Here is a 27325-nt window from a genome sequence, read left to right as displayed (position 1 = left end):
ACGAAAACTCGCCCTTCCAAATCCTCTGTACCTCTTGAAAGTACCTCTCGGCTGGGATTGAAGGCCCAACGACCTAGCCGTAGCCTTACTCTCTTTGAAGCGCTCCAGAGCAGCGTCAGCCTTCTTCTCGAACAGACCAGACCCATCAAAAGGTAAATCCAAAAAGGTTGACTGGACATCCGAAGAGAATTCAGAGGACTTAAGCCACGCACCCCTCCTGGTAGCAACAGAAGACCCCATGACCCTGGCAACTGAGTCTGCTGTATCCAGGCCACTCTGAATAACCTGGCGAGCAGCCGCCTGGGCATCCGATAGTACTTCATTGAAGCCTGCTCTATCCTCCTCTGACAGTTTAGGTGCCAACTTTTTAACAGAATCCATAAGCGCATGGATATAGCGCCCCAACAAACAAGTCGCATTTGAAGATTTTAACGCCATACTGGCTGAAGAAAAGACCTTCTTGGCCGATTGGTCTACCTTCTTTGCCTCCCTGTCCCCTGGGACTTGAGGAAACGCACCTTTAGAACGTCCAGAACAAGCCGCCTGAACCACTAGACTTTCAGGTGAAGGGTGTGAAGACAAAAACTCAGGATCCCCTGGAGCCACCCTATATCTTCTTGCAACTACCTTGGATACTGCAGGAGCTGAAAAAGGCTTGCGCCACACATCCAGCACAGGCTCCAATAACGCCTCATTAAAGGGCAACAGAGGCTCTGACACCGCAGTTGGAGAATGCAACACCTCAGTCAAAATATTGGACTTGAATTCAGTAGATGGCAATTGAAGGTCCAACAACTCTGCAGCCTTTCTAATAACAGCATGATAGGGTGCCGCGTCTTTAGAAGGTTCATCCGATGGCGGAGTGATCTCCCACTCCGGAGACAAATCCAAACCACTTGCCTCCTTCAACTCGTCAAACACCTCATCAGATTCGACCAATTCCCCCTCTTCAGCCTCATCCATCAGAAAGCGTCTCTCCTCCAGCACTCTCTGCGCCTCTCTTCTTGAACGGATCCGCACCTGCGGCGTCGGCGGCGCCGTGATCGAATCCGACGGCGCCGGCAATGGCGCCGAACGCGGATCAGCTGGAGCAGCCGGCGTCGAACGAGGTCGAGTCGGCGCCGGCGAAGAGGGAAGCGGCGTCGATGTTCTCGGCGCCGGCATCTGCCAAGACGGCGTCGCTGGGAAGAACGGCATAAACGGTGCTTGAGGGTAAACCTGCGGCACACCCAGATTGAAAGCCATCGGACCCATCGGACCCATAGGTGCACCAGAGGTATACATGGCCCGAGAGAACACCCCGTACATTGCATTGAGATAATGCGAGGGGTCCTGACCTGGATTAGGGAAAGCCGGATACTGGTCAGGTAACACCGGACTCGGGCCTGCCGGCGCCGACGGTGGAACTTGCGGCGTCACAGACTCACCCGGAGTTTGATTATCCTCATCCTGGGCCGGAGTCGGAGACGGAGCCCGAGGACTTGCAGGATCTGGAGATGGCACCGGCGCCGGAGAGGACGCCGGCACCGGGGATTCAGCCGGAGCCGGCGAAGACACAGGAGAAGATGGAACGGGAGGCGAAGCCGGAACAGGAGAAGGAGACACTGACTCCCTTCAACGCCGAGCAGGTGATTTCGACTTCGACGTCGAAGCCTTATGATGCGACGAATGCCTCCTCTTTTTCTTATGCTTCTTGCTCTTCGAAGCATGTCCCGAAGTCGACTTGGAAGCCGACCTCGACCTCGACCTGGATCTTCTTCTACCTCTTTTCTCCTTCTTCTTCATCCGGGCGATAAAGAGCTTTGCCTCTCTCTCCTTAAGAGCCTTCGAGCTCATTTTCCTGCAACTCGAACAACCTCCAACATCATGGTCCGAGGACAAACACCAGACGCAATCGTCATGCGGGTCAGTGATGGACATGTGTTTGCCACATTCACGGCAAGGCTTGAAACCAGACTTCCTTGTCGACATTCTCGAAGAAAGACAGAGAAACTTCAGAATAAACACAAAGTAACAGGTAAAGCTACCAGTAACGATTCCCGAAATCCGTTGGCGTCGTCGGCGCGGAAAAAAGGGAACTGACGTCATCACGCCGAGGAGGTCTTCTTATGGAGCCGGTGACGTCAGCGGAGTCGCGAGCGGAGCCGTGCCTCTGTGACGTCGTCTTCGACCTCATCGGCGTGGACTGCTACAAAAGTTTCCGAATGTTGCTGGCGCAGGGGATATTCACAAGGTGAGGAATCCACTGGCTGATGTATCCATCAGAAATAAGTTTTTAAAATTAACGCGCAAGGCTCCCGGCTTCCGCCTCAGGAGCTATCTTTGGTAATGGCGCGCTTGAGTTCTAGCGCTGTTTAAATGCCAGGGACGAGGGCGTGTCCTCGTGGCGGTGGGCGTTGCCTCACTGTCCGCGTGATTGGCGGCACGGGGAAGGTTTCACCCGCAGCAGCGTTCCAGTCAGCCGTGCGGCGTGAGCGGCAACTCGGTTTCAAAGGGGAGTGCTCAGGGTAAGAATATACACAGCTAAAAGCAGTTTAGCAGCAAAATAAGTTTTTTAAATTAACGCGCAAGGCTCCCGGCTTCCGCCTCAGGAGCTATCTTTGGTAATGGCGCGCTTGAGTTCTAGCGCTGTTTAAATGCCAGGGACGAGGGCGTGTCCTCGTGGCGGTGGGCGTTGCCTCACTGTCCGCGTGATTGGCGGCACGGGGATGGTTGCACCCGCAGCAGCGTTCCAGTCAGCTGTGCGGCGTGAGCGGCAACTCTGTTTCAAAGGGGAGTGCTCAGGGTAAGAATATACACAGATAAAAGCAGTTTAGCAGCAAAATAAGTTTTTAAAATTAACGCGCAAGGCTCCCGGCTTCCGCCACAGGAGCTATCTTTGGTTGAGGATGAATTTTTATTTTCTCCAGAAGCTTTTTGTTTGTTGAATTTTCCCGTCTTCTTTGTTCTTTCTGTGTCTTACTTTCCTCATTCCAGTATGAAAATTCATCTCCTGTTGCTGTTTGTCGGCGTGTGTTATTCCAGGAGGCATTTATTTCTATGATTTGAGATGTTCCTGCTTGCCCCACGTCTTTGATTGATTCCGGTCGTTCAGGAACCCGCGATTCCTGTCTATATTTTAGATCTATTTCTTTTGTTGACGGCATCCTACATCTGTAAGGAGACATTGATCCGTCTTATTTTTTTGAAGAGTGGGGACAGTGTTAACTGTGGTAACTGAGCCTTCTTCCGTTGGAATGGGTTCTAAAGTATGTTTCAGTTGGACAACGTCAGTTAATACTGCCCCACGCGGGGACTCATTCAGTGATTTATTTTTGCCTCCTCGAGGTGTTTTCATTTTAAATATTGAAAAGTTTTTTTCTGAATCTATGCTTTGTTGCTTTTTGTATTTAAGCCTAGCCTTCCTTGCACGTTTTCTTTGCCTTTTTGTCGGTTTTACAAGGGGCGAGGTCTTAAGGGAATTCTGTTTTGTTTCCATTAGATTATCTATTGTGTCCAGTTGCTCATCGAATTCCACTTGCTCTCGCTCGCGGCTTGTTTTGCTACTTGACTTAGTTATTAAGTTGTTGCATTTTGAAGTTGCCGTCATGTCCATCTTATGTTGAGTTTCCATGTACCGCTTGTTGTTACAGGTTAATTTTACGGCCCCTAAAATGTCCTTTAATATGTCCGGGAGACTTGACAATTTCTCAATTATACTCCCGCAGCCGCAGTCAGGCAATTGTTTATCTTTGTATGTTTGATCCTCCTGCTTTCCCCTGTTAGTTAATAGGGACGTAATTAAGTCCATCTTCGCGTTTATACCTGAGATGTGACCAGCAATTAGATTTATGAGGTCTATTTGGACTTCCATTTTGTCGGATTGATAATTTAGCACCCTTATTGCTTGGTCCAGTGTGCCTAGCAAGGGCTGACTCCATTGTGTACTCGGCTGTTGTTCATGGCACTTCCCCGAAACCCCTGACTCATGATCTATCATACTAACGGATGAGATTGTTATTGGTGCTGAAAGATTCGTTAGTGAACGTCTGCTATCATCCAATTCAATCCGTTGTTGCTCATTATTAGCCGGCGGGCTTCGTGGGGTTGATACCGCCATACCCAGTCTGCTCTGTTGGGCTTCTGTACAAGTTACTGATAGCAAGGCGTTCACTTGAGATTCTTTTTTCTGTGTTATTGGTTCTATAATTTCTAGAAAATTGAGATCATTAGATAAAGAAAATGAGTTTGACCAGGGTTCCTCCTCTTGGGCTGTCTGCTTTGATGCTTCACTTAACTTTAACAATTTCCCCATGAGTTCCTCCAAGTCATGTTTCCCTCGGTTACTGTATCTCTGATTATTGTACTTCTGCTTGAATTATTTGGTTAAGATTTTGGTTTTTCCTCCATGAATTCCTCTGCACTTCCCTTGTTTACGCTTCTAGTTGTTTCCCTTGCATTTGTTGTAGATTTAAACTGGTGCACCTGAGCTTTTACTGTTACCAGCTTACTCGGTGGTTGATCTGTCATTGGTTTCTGTGGGGGCTGCTTCCCTATTGAAGCATCGTTGTTGATTATCAAAATTTATCAAATTTGCACAGAGGGAGCATTTGTTCTATTTGGAAAAATAGGGCTTGGCAATTTGGAGGCCTCGGCTGTTGGCGCATAAATCGCCGCCATTGGGTCCTTTAGATACACAGAACGACTCCCAGCAGACTTCTTGGAGGACTTCAGATCAGACAAAGTCTCCAAAATCAGGCGCATTAATCTGACGTCATCCAACCTGACCCGCTTCACCGCAGGGGCAGAATCCCCACTGTCAGCAGGAAAAGAGGAAGAGGAAATAGGAGACACATGCTTTCGCTTTTTGTGATGTTTCCCCATCATGAACATCAAAGACAGGACCCAGCGCACACAACCAACATAGGCAGGAACAGACCAGAATGCGACCCCCCACCCCTACTTTAAACAAAAAACAAGCCGGAAACTGCCCTTAATCAACCGGCAAGGGAAAACAGCTGAGCGAGGTGGGAGCGGGTGTGGCCAATCCCTAAACTACAAAACACCACCCATCACTGCCACCGAAGGCCGAAAACTCGTCAAGGCCTCAGCGCGAAGGGCACGGAGCACTACGGAGCAGTAGAGCACCCGGAGCCCACCCGGGCGCACTACATCGGCTGCGGCAGCTAGGGAGGCAGAAGGAGCACTCGGAACCCAACCCGAGTGCTCCCAAAGAACCGCAGCACACGGAGCGCACAGACCCCACCTTGGGCGCTCCACAAAGGCTGCACCAGAGCGGCCCAAAAAACAGCACAGCGGAGCACTCGGGGCCAAACCCGAGTGCACCGAAAAAGAATTAGCCGCCCACGGAGCGCCTGGACCCCACCCCGGGCGCTCCGCAAAGTCCGCTAAGTCCGCATCTGAGCGGTACAACAAAGAAGCAGACCGGAGCACTCAGAGCACAATCTGAGTGCCCCGAAAAGACGCGCTGCACGGGGAGCATCCGGAACCCAACCCGGACGCTCCACAGAAATGGACTCCTCAGGCAGCCCAAGGACGGCAGAAAAAAAGAACACAAATCCCCAAACCAGCTGCAGCAGCCGACAGACAGGACCACAGTGCAAGTGGAGGCGCAGCAGGGAAGAACTCACCTGACAACAGGACCCCAGGAAACCAGCGCAGCCCAGCAGAACTGGTAACCAGGAACCCGAAGGAGTCCAGGAAGTCAAGCAGCCCGACTCAAGTAGCTCCCACGAAGGTCCATGAGCACCCCCAGAGCCCAGCAGAGGAGGAAACTACAGGACAACACGAAGCAGGTAAGTGCCCAGCACCTACCCCAGCGTCCCCGTCAGGTCCACTGACAGGAAACAAAACAGGATGTGCTTTCTGTTGGCTATGTACTTATAGCCCCTGGCAGGAGGGTGGGTGGAGCCTAAATCCATTTCCTATTTTGTTTCCTGTCAAGTGGAATACCACATTAGTGATGACTGGGTCGAGGATGAGGGACGTAGAGGTAATGCGGTGTAGTACATCTCTGCCAAAGAAGGACCATGGGTGAACTGGTGTTAAAAGGATGAATGGAGATAGTGAACCATGAGGGTGTTGATGTGAATGACTGCATGATGGAGGGTCATGTGCGAGTAGGTGTAAGTGAGTAAATGCATGTATGTTGATGTGAATGAGTAAATGACTGTGGGTCTTGGTTCAGCTGTAGTCAGTAGGTTCTTGATGAGAAATTAATGAATACATGTGTAAGGGTTTTGGGTGAAGTGTTATGACTGAGTGCTCTGTGAGACAGTGAATACATGTGCTGCTGTAAGTCAGTGCATGAGTGATGCTCTAGAATTAGTGTATGTGCGTATTGAGGCTGTGAATGCATGCAAGAGTGCAGTGCATCAATGAGTACATAACATTGGGCCATAGGTGAGCTGGTGTGAGGGTTGTGTACAATGAGTGAATATATGTGTTCATGTGAGTGCATGCGTGGAAGTCTTGGTGGAGCTGCTGCGAGTGATTGTACCAGTTTTAAAACGAGGAGCAGAGCAGATCAAATCATAGGTAAGGTTTTATTGGACTGTCTAATTGTCTGGGTAAGTGAACATAATATAATACCACAGGGCATAGCTCTACAAACTTGTAAAAATAGTATTTCTCCTGATACCTCTAGGTGTACTACCTCTTTTGCTACACAGCTTATATCTCAATGTGCGCTCCATCCCGACACTTGCTTCAGAGCTCTGAGATCTTTTAGACACTACTAAACCAGGTCTATGCATTATCACTGAAACATGGCTGCACTCCACCACCTCCCCATCTATTACAGTAGCATTCCCTGATGATTTTAATTTAACTAGACTTGACAGGCAGTTAAAAATGGGAGGTGGAGTGGCTATTGCCGCATTAAGCCTGTTAAAGATTAAATGCTTGGATTCATGCTTCACTTCTTGGTTGGAAATGATTATCTTTCAACTAGAAACCACCTCAAATCTAAGCTGGAAGGGGGATTTAGTCTAACGTCCTTCTGGTAAAAAGAAAGATTTCAGCTCTAAGCTTATGGAGTGGTTAGCCCCGCATATCTTAGCAGCAGACCACTTTCTGCTCTTAGGGGATTTTAGGTATCATGTGGACAATCAATTTGATTCTGATTCAATCCGTCTTCTCACAGATCTAGAATCCCTTGGTCTCTATCAAAAGGTAGTTGGTCCCAGCCACATTGCCAGACATACCCTTGATGTGGAATTCCCCAATGCCCACGATTTATTGGTTGATCCGATTGTCCGGGTGTGGACTGATCACTTCTCTCTAAACTTTCATTTGGCCTTTCATAAATCTAGTGCTGTCTATTTCAATGTCTTGAAACTCACAAGAACTTGGAAGAAGGTAGTTCCTTCTACTTTCTCCCCTGCCTTTATTCCTCCTCTTTTGAGGTACTATGAAGATATGGATCTCACTTTGAAGGTTTTTGAGGACTCATTAATCCAGGTCTTAGACACCATTGCTACCCTGATATTGAGTAAAATAAAAAGAAATCTTCCCGCACCTTGGTATACTGAATCCCTAAAAAATGAAAAATCTATATGTAGGAAACATGAGCACAAATGGAGAAAGTCTAAATCAGATGAGATGAGGAAAAACTCATCTATAAAATTGCATTAGGAAAATATCTAAAACACTGCAATATTGCAAGAAGGACCCACATTATTGACAGAATTAACTCTGCAAAGAATTCCTCAAAAGAGCTTTTACATTTTTTTAAAGAATTCACCAATCCGACCACTTATAGTTCTACCATCCCAGCATCTCAGATGCTCTGTGATGATCTTGCAGTGCATTTATAACAAAAGATCAATAATATTTACCAATCTCTTTCAAATAATGTGCACTGACAAAACTAGCTTCTTCAGAAGTCCCAGTTAACACCCAGTCCTCTACCCTGGAGCTTCTTAATTTTGCTACCCCTGATCAAGTCTAGGATCAGCTAAATGGGATTAAATCTGGATCCCCACTGGGTCCCGCCCCCCCATGTCATTACCACTCTGGCCCCAATAATTCTTGCTCCATCACAGATCAATGCAATCTTTCGGTTAAGCTGCCATCCAAGTGGAAAACTGCACAGATCAGACCCATTCTTTAAAAAACCTATGGCTGATCCTACGGACATGCAAAATTATAGGCCTATATCACTGCTCTTGTTTGTCGCCATAGTTTCAGAGTCATTGGTAAACCACCAATTGGTGTCTTTTTTAGAATCCAACTCCTTGTTCGATCCCTCCCAGTCAGGCTTCTGTGCTTCTTATAGCACGGAGGCAGCATTAATGGGGGTCACCGACACAATCAGACTCGCATTAGATCAGCGGAATTCAGCTATGCTCATTCTCCTTGATCTATCAACTGCATTTGATACCATCTCCCACCCAATTCTAATTCAATGATTGGAGGAGATTGGTGTCAGCTGCAAAGCTCTGAAATGGATGGATCCTTAATGTTCTTAATTCATGGTCCTGGACAAAGGGGTGCTTCAGGGATCGATTCTGACCCCTATCCTTTTTAACATATATGTGGCTGCCCTGGCCAGGCTTATCTGGTCATGTGGCTTTAATAAAATCTCATATGCTGATGACATGCAGCTTGTCATCACCATGGATTCTAATCTGGAAATTACCTAAATCAAATTCAAACACTGTATGTTCAAAATTGCATCATGGATGACTGCTAATAACATCAATAAGACGGAGATCCTACTTTTTGGGAAGGCTCATTCAATCTGGTCTGCTGGTTGGTGGCCATCCGAACTTGGACCTTCCCCGACACCCAAAAAATTGGTTACAAATTTTGGACTATAATCTCTCTATGGATAAGCATGTTAAAACTATCTCTGGAACCTGTTTTGGCCTGATGTGCATGCTTAGGAAGGCTATTCATTGTGCACCTCTGCATGCTAGGAAAACCCTTGTCCAGGCGTTGATAGTGAGCCGCCTGGACTATGGGAATACCCTTGTGGTCGCATGGAATGAAGGCATTTTCTCTAGACTTCAGGTGGTACAGAACATAGCAGCGCGCCTCATCTGTAATCTTTCTCCGTAATCTCCATATGAACCTTTATTAAGCACCGTTCATTGGCTTCCCATAAAGATAGTGTGCACTCTTCAAACTTATGTGTTTGGTCTTTAAATCTCTGCATGGGAAGGGACCATGTTATCTTAAAAACAAACTGCAGCCTTTTATCGTGGTACGCTGGCTCAGATCCAGTGAGCTACTATTGCTATGCCCCAAACGTATCCATACAGATAGATATGGTGGCTGCTCTTTTTCTTTCTTGGCTCTCAAATACTGAAATCAGCTACCCTTGCCCCTTCGTTCTTGCTCAGACCTAACCCACTTCAAGAAACTCCTTGATCTTTAATCACCGTATAATCTGTATCTGTCGGCTTCGGCGCTGAGAGATCCCCCTTGGGCATGATTTGTGCACCTAACAAATAAAATAAAGAAATATTCTGTCGGATTTACAACATGGTTTCAGACCAGGGTGGGGTACCTTTGAGCAAAACCTTAATTGCTCATTACTAAGTACACCAAAGCAAAGGGAGGGTGCATTCCATCTGGCCTTTATGGATCACAGTTTGGCATTTGACAGTGTCAATAGAGCCTAGCTCTGGGCAGTAAAGGGATCCATGGGGGTCTAGCCTGCACTTGTCACGTTCTTGTGTGATTTGCACAATGGTCTTATGGCCTCGATGAGATATGGTCCAAATGGGAAATGCACATGGCACTTTAGTTTGAAGAGAGGGGTTCATCAAGGTTGTATACTGGATCCCTTTCTGTTTTTTTCAACTAAAGTATGTTTTAATTGAACAGGCTCAAGATGCTGCTAGAGTAGGTGATCATTTGGTGCCTGCCCTTCTGTATGTAGACAATGCTGTTTTAGTTGCGTGGCAGCGAGGGGCCTGCAGCGACTTTTAGACCTTATCATCAGTTTCATGGACAGTCTTGATCTTGCGATCAATGACAAGAAATATCATGTGGTGGGACCCCAAAGCATTAAATCACTGAACTTTGAGTTAAAAAGACATCACATTAGCAGGGTAGACAACTTTTTCTATCAGGGCATTTTGCTCAACTCTCATTTTTAATTGACAATTAGTGTTAATAACAGCGTAATGTCTTTTAAAAGTGTCATTTGTAGTATTGACGATTTCTCCTGGGGTTGGGGTGCACAAATATAAAGGCAGTGTTTGATATCTTTAAAGCTAAATGTATTCCCATGTCTAGTTTTGGCTGCGAAATTTGGGGATATTTTTCGCCCATTTTACCCATTCAGGGCATAGATTAAGTTTTTTAGAGGACTTTTAAACATTATACATATTATCAGAGTTCGCACATGAAGTGTTGGTCACAGGATATATATCAGATTTTATTCACCTCTGTCCTTTGTTATTATGGTTATCAGTTGATTAAAGGATGAGCTAAACCTTTAATTACTTTAATTGTGTGTGATAGTATGGAATTGGAAAACATATTACATATTCCTAGGTTGCAATACATTTTGCGTAATTTTAGAGACCTAGGGAGACCGGACCTCTTTTATAATCCTGTTTGCATTGTCAAAGCAGATATTGATTGGGTCAAGTGGACTTTTATTTCAAGGGTGGTAGCAGAGCAAGAGGCTCTCCCTTAGACCAAAGGATCTATGTGCCACTTTATTATGGTTGAATCAGTGAGTGACATGGAACCGTACTTTAATCTGGATAGGCCCTGTCACCATCAGAGGCTGCTGACCTGTTTTAGACTAAATTTGATCCTTCACCATATGTTATCCAATGGTGGCTGGTTCGAAGAATTCAAAATTCCAGTGTGTGCCTGTGATTATGAATTTATTCCCGATACCTTGCAAATTGTCCTGATATGTCCCAGATTCATCAAAATTATGTTATGTTACCCATGGATTTTAAATAAGTTAGACCAGCTTCACTATTTTTACAACTTTTACCTACATTGAAAGTGTGGTTCTTCTTATTGTGGTATCTATGAGCTATATTGAGAATGGAATAACTAGGTTTTCCTGAATTACATGCTATTTTAATCAATGATACTGTGTTTTTAGATATTGTTTTTACTAACAATCATTTGTATATATTCACTTTTATGATGTTGTTTTGAAAAATCGAATAAAGTTTTACTGACTGACTGAGTGTATGAGAGGCCACCCTAAGTGAAAAGGTGATGGGTACTTAGAAAGACAGTGAATTAAGGGGATGAGTGAGTTGATTTGATTTCGAGCTTGAGGGGGAGGGTCTTGGATGAGCTGTTTTTGGTGGGTGTGAGGTTAGAGATTGAGTTAGTGCATCGGATTGATGAAGTGAATGTTGTGGCTTAGCTGGTATGAGAGTTGTGCATCAGTGTGATGAAGTGAATGACTTGGCTTTGCTAGTATGAGAGTGAATGAGTGCATTGTTGTGAGTGATGGACATGAGCCTGACTTATTGTAAGTACCTACTTACTGCGACAGTAAGTGAATGCTTGAGTGTGTTGTATCAGTGACGGCATGACTGAGTGTCAATGGTGGGCTTGCGTGAACTGGTAATTGGTGATGCCGTGAATTAATGTATGTGTGTATGTATTGTTATTTATATTGTGCTATCCTAGCTTGGTCACAATGGCGTGCTAATCATTACATGGATTGTGTTTGGGAGATGACCTACAAAATTGTATACACCAAGTTGCGATTAAACTAATACCTTTATGGACACAGTGGGTAATGGGTGAGTAAGTAATTTGCCCACAATCACATTATGGTGAGCAAAGTGCCATGGTTGGAATTTGAACTTGGGTTCCCTGGTTCCAAAAACCACTGCTATAGCTGCTGGATCACATCTCCTCTACATGAATTTTTTATGTGAGTAATAAGTGAGAGCAATTGTTTAGCTTGTGTGCAAGAGTGTACAGTGAGTCAATGAATGTACCTTAATATTAGTGCATAACCAAGAATCTTGGGTGAGCTAGAGAGAGCTTGTGTGTGTTGAGACAGTTAGCAACTACTTTGCTCTGTATGCTCATTCTTGAATTTTGGTCAAGTATTTTTTAGATGTGCTTTAAAAATGCCCGTGTGCATTGATGCGAGTGAGGGTGTGAGTGAAGGTTATGGGTGTCATAGTGAGTGCATGAGTTAATGTCATACTTGAGTCAGTGTTGCATGTTGAGACTGTGAATGCAAGAGTGCATTTGTATACGCAAGTGCATGAATGAGTATCGCGTGAGTTGGTGAGTGCGTTTTTGGTAAGAATTTATGAATGCATATGTTTATCGATGTGATAGTAGAAGAGGTAGTTGTGGCTGAACTAGTGGAGGACAGTTTTCAGTAAGTGAATCCATGTGTACTAATGAGAGTGAGTGCATGAGTGGGATGCTTACATCGGTGAAGCTACACAGGTGGGCACTGATGTGAATCGACCCCCTGATAGTGCACTTAATAGTATTTACAGATACCACAATAGCTACGTTTTGTACTGCCGATGATTGTATTAACCCTGTATCCGCTACGGATATAAGTGGTGGGCAGATGTGTTACAACTCTAAACTGGAAGCAACAATCTTAAGCGATAAAACTCGGATGGGCAGGAGGCAACTGCATGAAATATATGGGCCAAGTTTTAAAGAATGTTAATGGTACGAGTAAAATGACTTTAATCTTCATTGCTTATTCGATATTGCTTATTTTTATGAATGAATTGATTACTAAACTGTGTGCATTTACAAAGCTCTCCGTTCTCAGTAAAAACTGTTTAAGACTTGGGGGGTTCGGGTGACTACTGTTTTCCGAGGATGCGTGGTTAAATAGTGAGTGGGTACATGAATGCATTGTTGTGACTGAACGTCATTAGTGAGCTGGTGTGATACATGGAGAGTCAGTTGAGTGAAAGTAGTGTTTTGGAGTGTGTACATGGCAATCGGTTAGTACACAACTGAAGCAGTTATCTCAATCAGCCCTCAATACATCCTAATGCTCCGCTCCCCTCTTTCATCTCTGATAACTCTTACTTCTGCTGTCCCTTGCTTCATCATACCCACCTCTTGCTGCGCCCTCTCTCTCAGCTATTCACTCCTTCTGCTCCTTCTGCTCCTTCTCAGTCACCTCTATCATGCTAAATGATAGATGGGTGGCAGTTTCTTTTTTGTTCGGCTTTCATCTGATTAACCAGATCTGACTGCAGGATTAGCATCACATGTGTGCTAGTGTGTGTGCAAAATTAGGATCACACATGCGCTAGTGTGAGTGCTTGCTAATACCAGGGGTAAGTACTATAATGTGCTGCAGGGGGGGGGGCATTCTTTTTTGTTAATGTGAAGAAATATTTCTGCTACATGTTTCATGTGCCTGACGGTGTTAATGAGAGTGAGTGCATGAATCTGGTTGATGGATTTGTGCGAATGAGTGTTTGTTGTAAAAGTGAGCCATTGCGTTTCTGTGATTGAGTGAAGGTTGTGCTTGAGTTAGTGCGAGTAAGTTCATGTTTAAACAGTGAGTAAATGCAAAAGTATATTATTAGTGAATGAGTGCAAGGGTGAGTTGGAGTGAGTGTGTGTTTGGCGAGACAGTGAATGAAAGCATGATTGTATTGATATAAAAGAGTGCATGAGTGAGGACTTTGGCTAAGCTGTAGTGAGCGGGTGCTTAGTGAGACTAAATAAGTTTGTTTCTGCAAAAGAGCGCATAGGTGAGGGTCATATACTGGAATTATTGTCAGTTTCTACAGGTTTAGACAGTGAGTTTAAGCAAGTGTGCAGTGTATCAGTCAATGCATTAGTGAGTATCAAGGGTGAGGTATATAAACTGTTATATTGACATTTTTACTGAAATTAAATTACTTTGTAAAATAACAAGACTGGTGCATCTTCTGATACTCACAAACATGAAAAGTGGATTAGACATTCGAATGAAGAGTATGCTTCACATTCATTTGTAGTCACTCCAACATGTTTTTTAAGTAATTTGAAGTATGAATGAGTAGTCTACTTGGTTCGGTTTTTGTAATATTTTTTTTTAATATAAGATGCATCATAACAATTACGAAGAAATTTGATTCTGTGTAAATTCATTCTAATAATGAGAACCTAATGTATTTACAGGTTTTTAATTACTTGAATTAGATAAATATTTTTGTATAGTTGGATTTTTGTGCCTAGGTACCTTCCTTATTTTTTGGCTGAACCATAATGGTATGTATTTTCTGACACTCATACATGTAAATATCTGTACATGATTCTACAGTATACAGTAGGTGACTTCCTTTGGTGTCAGCAAATCAGTCTCTTATATTAGTAGACAAGTGAAGTCTTAATCAGGCATCAAAAATAAGAGGGGAGTCAGCGCCCTTTACGCTGGGCAGAGGTACGCGGCAGGATTGTCCGCTGTCGCCTCTCCTCTTTGCACTCTCCTTGGAACCTCTCGCTGCTTGGCTGCGATGGAACCCTTCGTTGCGAGGCATTAGATGGACGCCGGAATTTGAGGACCGGGTCTCCCTTTACGCAGACGACATTCTCCTGTATCTCACTTCTCCTCGAAAATCGTTAATCGTATTGGTGGACGTGTTGAACTCTTTTGGTCGCAACTCTGGCCTGGTTATCAACTGGGCTAAGTCATGTGTGTACGTCCTCTCGGGAGAGGCTCCCCTCCTTCCGCGGGGTTGCCCTATTCAAATTGCGCAAAGGGGGTTCAAGTATTTGGGAATTTTTATAACACTAGACCCTGTGGCCCGTTATGAGCGGAACCTTCTCCCTCCACTTTGGCACCTGAAGGCCGACGTTGCGGGTATGCGACGGCTGCCGATCTTGCCGCTCGGCCGTGCGGCGTTGTTTAAAATGATGTCGCTGCCTCGCTTCTTGTATGCTTTACAAAATACGATGGACGTTGTACCGGCCCGTTACTTCCGTGAGGTGGAGAGTCTTCAGCTGCAATTGTTCTGGGACGGGCGGCCGCGGATTGCTCTTGCCAAGTTGACACTCCCGTGGTATGATGGGGGGGTCGCCCTCCCCGACATCAAACGATATTATTGGGCCTCCCAGCTGGCGGCGGTGAATCACGGGATGTACGGACCTGCCCTGAACCCGGCTTTTGAGATGGATAAACTGCTACTGCCGGGTGGAGATTACAATAGGGCACTGTACTCGGTGTCTCCCGATGCACGATTGACAGGCCCGACGCAAGTCGTGGTGCGTGTGTGGCATGCGGCGAATTCTGCGATGGGGTGGAGGGATCGCTTAACTCGGGCGACACCGCTGAATGCCTCTCAGCGGCTGGGCTGTCTGTGGACAACGAAAGGATTTGAGAAATGGGATATGATTGGTATATGCAAGGTGGGTGATCTCTGGGCGAAAGGGAAATTTAAAACGTTTGACATGCTGAAAACGGAATATAAGTTGAATGATAGGGAGTACTTCCGGTACGCCCAGGTCTATCATGCGTTGTGTTCAGTGTTTCCGGATGTTGCGGCTATCCCAGAGTACTCCCCGTTGGAGGATAGAGTGTTAGATGGGTATGTGCCCGACAGTACCATTTCCTTGATCTATAAAAAGCTTATTAACGATCGAACGGACTTGCTGACCCATCTGCGGGAGGCATGGATTGCGGATGGTCTGGAGCTGGATGATGAGGATTGGGTATCAGCGGTGGCCTCCCCGAAGGAGGTGGCTATCCCGGCCCGCCTTCGATTCGTCCAGCTGAAGATACTCCATAGAGTGTATGTCACGGGGCCCGGTCTGATGCGTATGGGTTATTCGGTGGATGGTATGTGTAAGCGTGGGTGTGGATTGCTGGGTACTTTCCTCCATGTTCTATGGGAGTGTCCGGAGGTGACTCGGTTCTGGAATCGGGTGCATGCGGTATTGGAGGAGGTCACGCATGTTGCTTTGTTGCCAGAGGCTAGGAGGTGTTTGCTGAATGTTTGGGAGCCGAATGATTATAATGTGGCGCAGACGCAGTGGGTGACTTTGGGATATATGGTGGCGAAGCGTGACATTGCGCAATTGTGGGGTTCCCAGAGGTCACCCACGGTCTCGGTCTGGAAGGAGAATATGGACTGGCGCATGTTCAGAGAGAAGACGGTGTATGTAGCGAGAGGCAAGCCCAGGAAATGGATTAAGGTGTGGGGTCCGTGGAATTCCTATCGTGGAGATATTTGCGCCCCACCACTGACACAGGAAGTTGATGTTGCTCTGTCTCCCTAGCCCGCGCATTCCTCTATGGCTGTGTGAAGTATCAAATTTGTCTTTCTCTCTGCCACCCGCCCCCCCCCCCTTCCCTTCCCTACGAATCCGTGGATCCCCCCGACCCGGGGAGCACATACTGTTACTCATGATTCTTATTGCCTTGTGTGTGTGATGTTGTATTTTTGTCTTTTATTTAAAATATAAAACCGTCGTTTCTGATTGCTTGTGGACTACAGCAGCTGCTTGCTACACTGCCTATGGATTTCTGGGGGGCTTGTTGATTTTGACCTGACATGGCTGTATGGCGTTGTGTTTATGATTACTGTGCCCATTAGCGGCCGGCCCCAGTGGTTGTAGGCCCATGCTTGTATCTTCTTGAAGTGCAATAAAGGTTTCTTTAAATAAAAAATAAAAAAATAAATAAGAGGGGAGTTACCCCAATGTGAACCACACAAAGGGACGGGGTATCAGTAATCAAAAACACAAAAGTCCCTGTTATTAATCTAAAAGGCCTACAGTGTTGTCCTTAACCAAGTGTCAATTGTTCACAAGCTCGATAGATTATCTTAAAAAAAACTGTTATTCTATATCAATCTATTTACTGAAAGGATTTACCCTTTGATCTATCTTAAAAACACTGTACATTGTATATGAACTAAAAAACCTTTTGAGAAACTTATTAATTAGAAACAAAATCATTTATTACATTTATAAAAAATAAATTATACAATGTATCTCTACCTCCCAGGATGGGTTACACTCTTTAATAATCACAAGAAAAACTAATCATCATAATTAAAAGTCATCATAGTTAAGTCGACGCAGCATTTCGGTGATATTCTTAATTTTCCACCTTCTTCAGGACTAAAAAGTTTCATCAAATCTAAAATAAAAGAAGATTTTTTCTATTTTTACCAACTTATTACTCAAAAGTGCAATTTACAGTGTTATAAATATTCAATACAGTACTTGTTTTCATTGATTACATACTTCTTAACCTATCACAAAAACCTCTTATTTATTCACGCTACTTTCACTAACTACTCAGAACAGACACTTGGCTATATATTATCTTGTTGTTCTTGACGATCCTATACAAAATAAACACTTAAGTTGTACAAGCATATCTCCTGCTCAAGATAATAATACTTTCAACATAGAAGGTGAAAACACATACCTCATCTTAGATTGAATAGACGTTAGAATAGACTATCCAAGGGGGATGACCCTCCAAATTTATATTTTCTGCCTGCTGGTTATTCAGCCTATAGTGTAAAGAGGTACGTACCTTTCTTTAGTGTATCATCTAATATCACTGTTCTTTATTAAACATTAAAGGGACAATGCTGGCGTACCTTATTAATAGTTGAGGTATTATATTTTATCCGCAAAAGCCACCGTAAATGTATTCATTTGTAGAGTAAAGACCACTTTTAATCATTTGAGGACTTTTTCTCTAAAGGAACATGTAATAAGAAAGCATCATTCATTATTAAAAGATTGCAGGGAATACTCAAAACATTTTTTTAATTGTCTAAAGTTTAGTATCCACTGCTCACCACAAGGCTTGGTAGAGTACAAATCCTTTTCTTTTCTTCAATTTTAAGGAAATGCCACTAAATTGATCAGGAGAAGTGATTACTCTCAATGTATCTTCTCTTTCCACTTGATTCTGTAAGAACCTATGTATAAATGAACATAATACATCATTACTTTTATATCCCTATATATCTTTGTTGTTCCTAAGTCTCAGTTATTTAAAGGAACCTTTATTACTTCTGTGGAATTTAATATGATCATAATTCTCAAACCAGTTTGTGTCTATATTTTAAGAGATTATCCAAATATTATCTCATTACATGTTCCTTTAGAGAAAAAGTCCACAAATGATTAAAAGTGGTCTTTACTCTGCAAATGAATACATTTACGGTGGCTTTTGCGGATAAAATGTACTACCTCAACTATTAATAAGGTACGCCAGCATTGTCCCTTTAATGTTTAATAAAGAACAGTGATATTAGATGATACACTAAAGAATGGTACCTCTTTACACTATAGGCTGAATAACCAGCAGGCAGAAAATATAAATTTGGAGGGTCATCCCCCTTGGATAGTCTACTCTAACGTCTATTCAATCTAAGATGAGGTATGTGTTTTCACCTTCTATTTTGAAAGTATTATTATCTTGAGCAGGAGATATGCTTGTACAACTTAAAAGTGTTTATTTTGTATAGGATTGTCAAGAACAACAAGATAATATATAGCCAAGTGTCTGTTCCGAGTATTTATTGAACGTAGCGTGAATAAATAAGAGGTTTTTGTGATAGGTTAAGAAGTATGTAATCAATGAAAACAAGTACTGTATTGAATATTTATAACACTGTAAATTGCACTTTTGAGTAATAAGTTGGTAAAAATAGAAAAAATCTTTCATTTTAGATTTGATGAAACTTTTTAGTCCTGAAGAAGGTGGAAAGATTAAGAATATCACCGAAACGCTGCGTCGACTTTTAACTATGATGACTTTTAATTATGATGATTAGTTCTTCTTGTGATTATTAAAGAGCGTAACCCATCCTGGGAGGTAGAGATACATTGTATAATTTATTTTTTATAAATGTAATAAATGATTTTGTTTTTAATTAATAAGTTTCTCAAAAGGTTTTTTTGTGCATATACAATATACAGTGATTTTAAGATAGATCGTAGGGTAAATCCTTTCAGTAAATAGATTGATATAGAATAACAGTCTTTTTTTAAGATAATCTATCGAGCTTGTGAACAATTGACACTTGGTTAAGGACAACACCGTAGGCCTTTTAGATTAATAACAGGGACTTTTGTGTTTTTGAGTCTTAATCAGGCATACCACAATATTCTATCCATCCACCACAGATTTTGTGGTGTTTTCTTAGAAAGCCAAGCACATTGTAAAAAGTTTTTTAAAGCATTCTGCATCTGTCATATCCAGCTTTCCATTTAATAAGACTAGGGGCTTCTGCTGACCCCCACCGTTGGGCAATAAGCCTCCTGGCTCATTATTGCAGTCTATACCTTTTTGTGGTAAATATGGTGCAGCCTTGCGTTTTAGAAGTGGAGGAGAGAGGTGTTAAGCCAGGAAGGCTAACACCTCCCTCCTCCACTGCATTGTACATATCCGCTATGTTCTTTGAGAGACCGTGTATGCAAATGTGCCAAATAAGATCAATTGTCGTCAGTAGAAGATTCAGGGAAACAACTAGCTGTCAGGACACCTAGCCATGTGGCCAAGAAACAAAAACACTGGCTTTGACAGAGAGGAAGTTTTAATTGGTAATAAAGGAGCTGTTGCAGACAACCACAGTCTGGATGCAACATACCAGTGGGTACAGAAAGTATAATCCAAAGGGTATGTTATCAAGGAGGAAGGACTGATGTGCTTTCATGAGAAGATGGTGCAGCCTTGCGTTTTAGAAGTGGAGGAGAGAGGTGTTAAGCCACGTAGGCCAACACCTCCCTCCTCCACTGCCTTGTACATATCCTCTATGTTCTTTGAGAGACCGTGTTTGCAAATGTGCCAAATAAGATCGATTTTCGTCTGTAGAAGATTCAGGGAAATAACTAGCTGTCAGGACACCTAGCCATATGGCCAAGAAACAAAAACACTGGCTTTGACAGAGAGGAATTTTTAATTGGTAATAAAGGAGCTGTTGCAGACAACCAGAGTCTGGATGCAACATACCAGTGAGTACAGAAAGTATAATCCAAAGGGTATGTTATCAAGGAGGAAGGACTGATGTGCGTTCATGAGAAGAGCACACTTTGTGGCAATTATTCATCTTAGTTACATAAATGTTAATGCCACCTAAGATTCACTTCCTATTCCTTTTGCCTCTTATAGCAAAGATTCAAGTCCAGGAGAAGGAGACCCTTCGTTGAATACAATAGATGACAACCCAGAATTGGAGAGTCAAGTTAAAGTAAATATGGAGGTGGAAGAAGAATTACTTGTAATGACAAAACAATATGTAAGTGATATTATATCTTTCATGACATTTGCTTGCACTTGCAAGTCTGTGAAATGTTTGGGAAAGGGAGAGCGTGCCACTTTTGAAACTTTCATTCTGCGTCATTCCTGAAAGAGACAAGCATGGAGTGAGGAGTGATCAGTGTATGAGGGGTGATGAGAGCGACAGAAACATTTTAAGAAGGACAAGTATACTGTTAGTTTACACATTTCAGAATTGTGTGCATGAAAAAGTAGCCTTGCAAGGGCATTCAGTATTCTTACGACCTGTGATTAGAGTTCCTTTTGCCAAGCAACAAAAAGGTTCAAATTAGGTGAATGAAATAGGATACTACTTTTGCATTGCGCTTTAGGCTGCTTTTTCCAATAACAAAGATGTTGAAGAAAACAAGAAATTAAAAATACTGTTCTTTTTCCTATTAAGGTATAAAATAGAGGATGAAAAAGTATTACGTGTTATCCCTTTATGGTAACCAGCCATGCAGCATTTACAATAACTGCACTCACCAACTTTATGCTTTTTTTCAGGTTAGCCCACAGATAGGACCCCCACAACACTGTGGCCCTTGTTTCATTGCTATCTCCACTTTTTACCCCGTGTGTATGCACTCATTTAAAAATAAATTCAGAATCGTGCTCTCTGAAATTGTGAAAATCTGGAATTGTTCAAAGTGTGACATAAAGAATAACAAAGAGAACAGCCATTATAGTTTTAGGTTTGCTTGTCTGACCACAATAATGCGGATAATTGTCAGCAGTGTATGTCACAAAATGCCAGAGAGTAGGGCTATCTGCCAGATGCACTAAAAACTGGCCGCAAAATACTGCTTGCAGGTTTTGTGACAAGTAAAGATTTTTTAATAACCGACCTTTGTACTAGTGGGTTGGAATCCAACCTACCTCATGCATGTTAATGAGATAGGTCACAAATTACACCTAGAGGCCATTATAGGGATGGTGACTTGCTGGGGTCAGCCAACCACCATGTCTGATATTTCTTTTCAATTACAATTTTTTTTAAAAAGAAGCCTGTTTTCCTAATGGGACTAGTTTTAAAAAGAAAAGTTTTTAAAAAATGTGTTTAAAAGGAGGCAGGGATCCCATTGAATACTGGCTCCTATTAAACAAACTTTTTTTTTCAATATTCACAAAGGGCAAGGGGACCCAAGGGGACCCCTTCTCTTGTGAGACTGGGTTACAACCTCCTTTGAGGCGTTGGTTGAATATCAGGTTACCAGATTTCAGTTGCAAAATATTATACACCAGATATTGATTTGGTGTTTGGAAGGGACACTGACAACATGCCTCTTCCAGACTCTGAATCGGTGTCCATTCAGAATCTAGTTTAGGAAGCGAAAAATCTTTTCCAACTTCTAAAATAGGTTTGTGAATAAGAAATAGCATTTTAAGCTATCATGAATGCAGAATCCAAGCTTTTGATGTAATATTGCTGTTGTTAAAATGCTTAGTGCAGCTGACCCTATGTCTCAAAGATTCATTTAACTTTTCCCCCATCCCATTTTTATCCATCTCCTCTGGACAGGGGCTTAGCACCACCAAACCAATAACTGTATTTTTGCACTTTCCACAACATATGGATGGAGACTGGTTGAAAACCAATTTAAAACATCTTATAACTATGGTAGTGGCAACTTCTGTCATCATGGCGCATTGAAAAACTCCAAACTGCCCTGCTTTTGGGGGATGGTAGAAGAAAATGAAGACAGTATTTGAGCACTCAGCAAACTTAAACATGTCCGTAATGCTTTTTCATCAATATTATATATACTAGTTGTATTTTAAGCCCATTTTTTTATTTACACACCCTAGGCCTACATACACTTTGTAGAAATGTTTTTACTTTGGTTACAAACCCTGAGTGTAAACTTACTACAAAAGTCTAAGGGACATGTCTTCACATCCCAGAGTAATGCAATTGGCCTACACGTGTGTGGATGAGTGATGCTCCTCCAAAACCCCCTCCCTGACCTTCTGTAAATCTATTTTACTCCACCCTAATCCAATTCCCTTAAGTAGTATGTCTGCCCCTTTTCCCACCCACTCCGCTGTGTCGTTCCCACATGTAATACTAAAATCTACATTTATATGTGCGGAGACTCTGCTGACATACGTGTAGGTACATTTCTGAATCGTAATATGAGGATCTTTCTCCTCCTCCTCGATGCAGAAAGACCTATGTAAGACGGAGGTGCTGCTAGCTGCTCCGATTGTATTCTTTTTAATTATACCTGATCATCGCTTTTACTGATGTAATATTGCTGTTTTTAAAAACACTGCATATTTGCACATTCACCGCCACCCCGGTCCGACCCGGCAAGTGCCGTTGTGCGGAGGGCGTTTTTAGGCCTGTCACTGGTGCTTTAAGGCCTGGGATTGTGGGGCGGGTCAGCGGGCAGGTCTTGGCGCGAAAGAATACTACAAGACCAGAAGGCTCGGCGCACGCGCAGCAGATGCGGCAAGACCTATGTACGACGGAGGCGCTGCTAGCTGCTCCGATTGTATTCTTTTTAACTATACCTGATCATCGCTTTTACTGATGTAATATTGCTGTTTTTAAAAACACTGCATATTTGCACATTCACCGCCACCCCGGTCCGACCCGGCAAGTGCCGTTGTGCGGAGGGCGTTTTTAGGCCTGTCACTGGTGCTTTAATGCTTGGGATTGTGGGGCGGGTCAGCGGGCAGGTCTTGGCGCGAAAGAACGCTACAAGACTAGAAGGATCGGTGCACGCGCAGCAGATGCGGCAAGACCTATGTAAGACGGAGGCACTGCTAGCTGCTCCGATTGTATTCTTTTTAATTATACCTGATCATCGCTTTTACTGATTTAATATTGCTGTTTTTAAAAACACTGCATATTTGCACATTCACCACCGCCCCGGTCCGACCCGGCAAGTGCTGTTGTGCGGAGGACGTTTTTAGGCCTGTCACTGGTGCTTTAAGGCTTGGGATTGTGGGGCGGTTCAGCGGGCAGGTCTTGGCGTGAAAGAATGCTACAAGACCAGAAGGCTCGGCGCACACGCAGCAGATGCGGCAAGACCTATATAAGACGGAGGCGCTGCTAGCTGCTCCGATTGTATTCTTTTTAGTTATACCTGGTCATCACTTTTACTGATGTAATATTGCTGTTTTTAAAAACACTGCATATTTGCACATTCACCGCCGCCCCGGTCCGACCCAGCAAATGCCGTTGTGCAGAGGGCGTTTTTAGGCCTGTCACTGGTGCTTTAAGGCTTGGGATTGTGGGACGGGTCAGCGGGCAGGTCTTGGCGCGAAAGAACACTACAAGACCAGAAGGCTCGGCGCACACGCAGTAGATGCGGCAAGACCTATGTAAGATGGAGGCGCTGCTAGCTGCTCCGATTGTATTCTTTTTAACTATACCTGATCATCGCTTTTACTGATGTAATATTGCTGTTTTTAAAAACACTGCATATTTGCACATTCACCGCCACCACGGTCCGACCCGGCAAGTGCCGTTGTGCAGAGGGCGTTTTTAGGCCTGTCACTGGTGCTTTAATGCTTGGGATTGTGGGGCGGGTCAGCGGGCAGGTCTTGGCGCGAAAGAATGCTACAAGACCAGATGGCACGGTGCACGCGCAACGGACGCGTGCAGCGGGCGGGCCGCCAAAGGCAAGCCCGTCTGCGCCAGTCCATGCCTGGCCCGGGCCTAGGCCCAGAAACCCTGGATCTCATCACCCTAAACCTTCAAATAAAATCACCTACGCCCGAGATAAACTAATAAAATGGAATTCAGGGCCGGCCACACCTTGCTGATCCAGACTGGATCCTTTGAAGGAGACAAAAAAGTGTGAGCATTGCTTACTACAATTTAGCTTTACGAAAAGTAAGCTGTGGTCATTACTGATAAAACCTGTGTATCCGCATGCTACCAAAGACATCAAAGCCATGCTGATTAACGCGCGCTCGCTAATCAAACATAATACCGAAATGGCTGAGATTATTGAGAGCCATAAGCTTGATTTAGTCTTTGTAACAGAAACTTGGTCGGACGCAACTTCCGATCCTGATCTGACACTTGCACTTCCCACTGGATTTACAATCACCAGAGCTGATAGGACATGCAAACGGGGATGGGGGCTAGCCATTATTGCCAAAGAAGATCAGTAACAGGATCCTCGTCTGGTACCTCCCATGACTGCGAACTTTTATAATTCCAGATTCTGCTTAATAACAACTACTCTCTAAATTGACTGTTAATTTACCGTCCACCTAAGGCTCAGACCCCCCTGCTGGACAGAATAAGCCCTTTTCTGGAAGCCAGCATAAACTATACAGATTACACAGTTTTAGGAGACTTTAACTACCATTTAGAAAACTTAGCTGATGACAAAATTATCGAACTCACTGATGTTATGTCAGGTCTCTCTATGGAACAACTAGTCAGAGAAGCTACTCATGTTGCAGGGCATACCCTGGGCGGCATCATTACCTCTAATGCCATGCTTAAAATATCTGAGGTGCTACCAGTCCCTTGGTCTGACCATAAAGCTATTATTTTCTTAATTAATGCTAGCCCGCAACAAATAGCAACAACTATTACACCTGTTGCATTCATGTGCCAAGACTGGGCCAACATTGACATTAACTCTCTCCATACTTCACTAATGGAAACCAAACCTGTGATGGCAGGAGATGCGAATGAAGCAGCTTATACTCTGACATCATGGGTCAAAAAGACGGTAGACACCGCAGCACCCTTAAAAACTATCATTTCTAGAAGGAAAAAGCCATCCGAACCCTGGTTCTCTGAAAAATTAAGAACTCAAAAACAATAATGTCGAAGAACCGAAAGACAGTGGAGGTCAAAAATAATATATGCTCAATCAATGTCGTTATATAAAAGGCTAATTATTGAGGAAAAAAGCAAATACTATACAGCAAAACTCTTGGAGGCTAAGAATTCCAGCAGTAAACTTTTCTCCACTGTTAAAAAACTAGCCAAGCTTCCGGCCAAATCCAATATAGACAGCAGCCCGGAGTTTTGTAATTCTCTAGATCGGGCATTCGTCAACAAGGTAGAGACAGTATATAAAAGATTTTTGAAGAGCAATCCTCCCTCTACCAAATCTCCAAAGTCAGTGGCTGATCCTTGCATGCCACAAACTAGCTTCTCCTTCTCCATCCCTTCGTGCGAACAGATCATTGGAACAGTAAAGGCAACCAAATCTGGGGCCCCAATAGACCCTTGCCCCCAAACAATCTTCAACTTATTTCCAAAAAAACTTAGTGAACAACTGGGCTTACTGTTCTCTGAAGTAATACTTTCAGGACAGTTCCCTGAGGCCTGGAAGGTGGCTTCCGTACTACCTCTGTTGAAGAAACTCCATCTGGATCCAGAGGATCCTAGTAACTATCGGCCAACCTCCAGAATATCTTTTCCATCGAAGGTACTGGAGAAATTACTTAATACCCAGCTTACCTCTTATATTTCCTCGAACAATCTTTTAGACCACTCCCAATATGGCTTCAGAGAGGGCCACGGAACGGAGACCGCTCTGATTACAGCAACTGAGGAGCTTAGAAAACCGCTAGATGAAGGAGGGAAGGCCGCCTTGATTTTGTTAGACCTATCCGCGGCCTTCGACACTGTCAATCATACAATACTAATTGACAGATTGGTGGAGCTAGGCATGCAGGATTCTGCTACTGCTCTTCTAACCTCATATCTTGCTGATAGATCCTTCTCAGTAGAACTGGGCGGCTCCAGCTCCAAAGTCTTCAATCTACCGTGCGGGGTGCCTCAGGGCTCGTTCCTGAGTCCCACGCTGTTTAACATTTATGTGGCTCCTCTGGCCACAATAATCAGGCAATATGGTTTTTCCGTGATCTCCTATGCTGACGACACCCAGGTGGTCGTGTCCATGACTAACAACGAGGACAAGACTGCTGATCGCTTTAACAATTGTATGTCTCATGTTAACATCTGGTTGCAGACCAATTGTCTAAAGCTGAATGGGGAGAAAACGGAAGTTCTGCTGTTGGGCTCCAACCCTTTAATCTGGTCGCCGAAATGGTGGCTGGCTAACCTGGGAGATTGCCCAACACCTGTCGTCAAGGCCAGAAATCTAGGTGTGATCTTTGACAATAAACTGACCTTTGACACCCATATCAATAACCTCTCTGCCACCTTTTGGGGTATTCTGAAAATTATCAGGAAGACTCGCTCCTTTATTCCCGCCAATGTTCTAAAAACTCTAGTAACTACCTTAGCGCTGTCCAGGTTGGATTATTGCAACGCCCTCTATTTGGGGATCCAGGCCCAATATCTACAAAAATTGCAATGCTTACAGAACGCTGCAGCCAGCCTGATTTTGGACATTCCGAAATATGAATCCGTGTCATACCGACTAGGTGCGCTGCACTGGTTACCAGTGAAAAAAAGAATAATATTCAAATCGCAATGTATTGCATTTAAAGCACTCGAGGGCAGAGGTCCCCTATATCTGAAATCACATTTGAAATGCTATGTTCCACCTAGAACTCTTAGATCCTCACAGTCAAAACTGCTTCAAATACCGTGGTACAGACAGGCACCTTGGGGAGGCAGAAGTTTTCTAATAGGAACTGCAAAAACCTGGAATCTTCTACCACTAGTGATTAAAAACAGCACCTCTCTTATTGCCTTCAGAAAATCATTAAAAACATGGCTTTTCGTGAACTGATCGCGGAGTCCTGCTAGTTAAGGCGTCGTTGCTCTTCATTTACGTCTAGCCAATTCAAGCACCAAGACGCCCTCGGGCAATCGTTGCGCTTTACAAATCTAAAAATCAAATCAAATCCGTCATCTTCTAATACCGATGATACATCTGCAAAATCTTCCTTGGGGACTAGAAATGCCTCATACACCTATTGCATCTAAAGTAGTTAACAGCATGGAGACTTTTGAGACTCTGGACCACGCCAGTGCACATAAAAATACTTGCCATGATTTCCAGAGCTGATAATGCAAATGGGTTTCACTGCAGCATCAGCTTGGCAATGCTCTCAAAGGCAGGATAATAATTCTAAGTCTCCTCTAGGAGATCCTCTGTTTCGCAGAGACCAGGGTCCAATTCATGGGGTAGTGGCTCTGACTGCCAGAAGAAGTTATTC

The 27325-nt window shown here is 43.7% G+C and overlaps 1 protein-coding gene across 1 annotated transcript in view; it reads left to right on the top strand.

Annotated features, from left to right (window-relative positions):
• The window catches only part of LOC146805186 (uncharacterized), a 927200-nt gene that overhangs the window by 135413 nt on the left and 764462 nt on the right, over nucleotides 1-27325 (top strand). The window contains exon 2 of the mRNA XM_085620476.1: nucleotides 20063-20189. Within this exon, the coding sequence (XP_085476602.1) occupies nucleotides 20148-20189 (42 nt within the window). The 5' untranslated portion in view covers nucleotides 20063-20147. The remainder of the gene's footprint in view (nucleotides 1-20062; nucleotides 20190-27325) is intronic.

Source organism: Triturus cristatus, chromosome 8 (assembly GCF_964204655.1).
Source record: "Triturus cristatus chromosome 8, aTriCri1.1, whole genome shotgun sequence".
Lineage (NCBI taxonomy): Eukaryota > Metazoa > Chordata > Amphibia > Caudata > Salamandridae > Triturus > Triturus cristatus.
The sequence above is the reverse complement of the archived record's forward strand: the minus strand, read 5'-3'. Positions and strand labels throughout refer to the sequence as shown.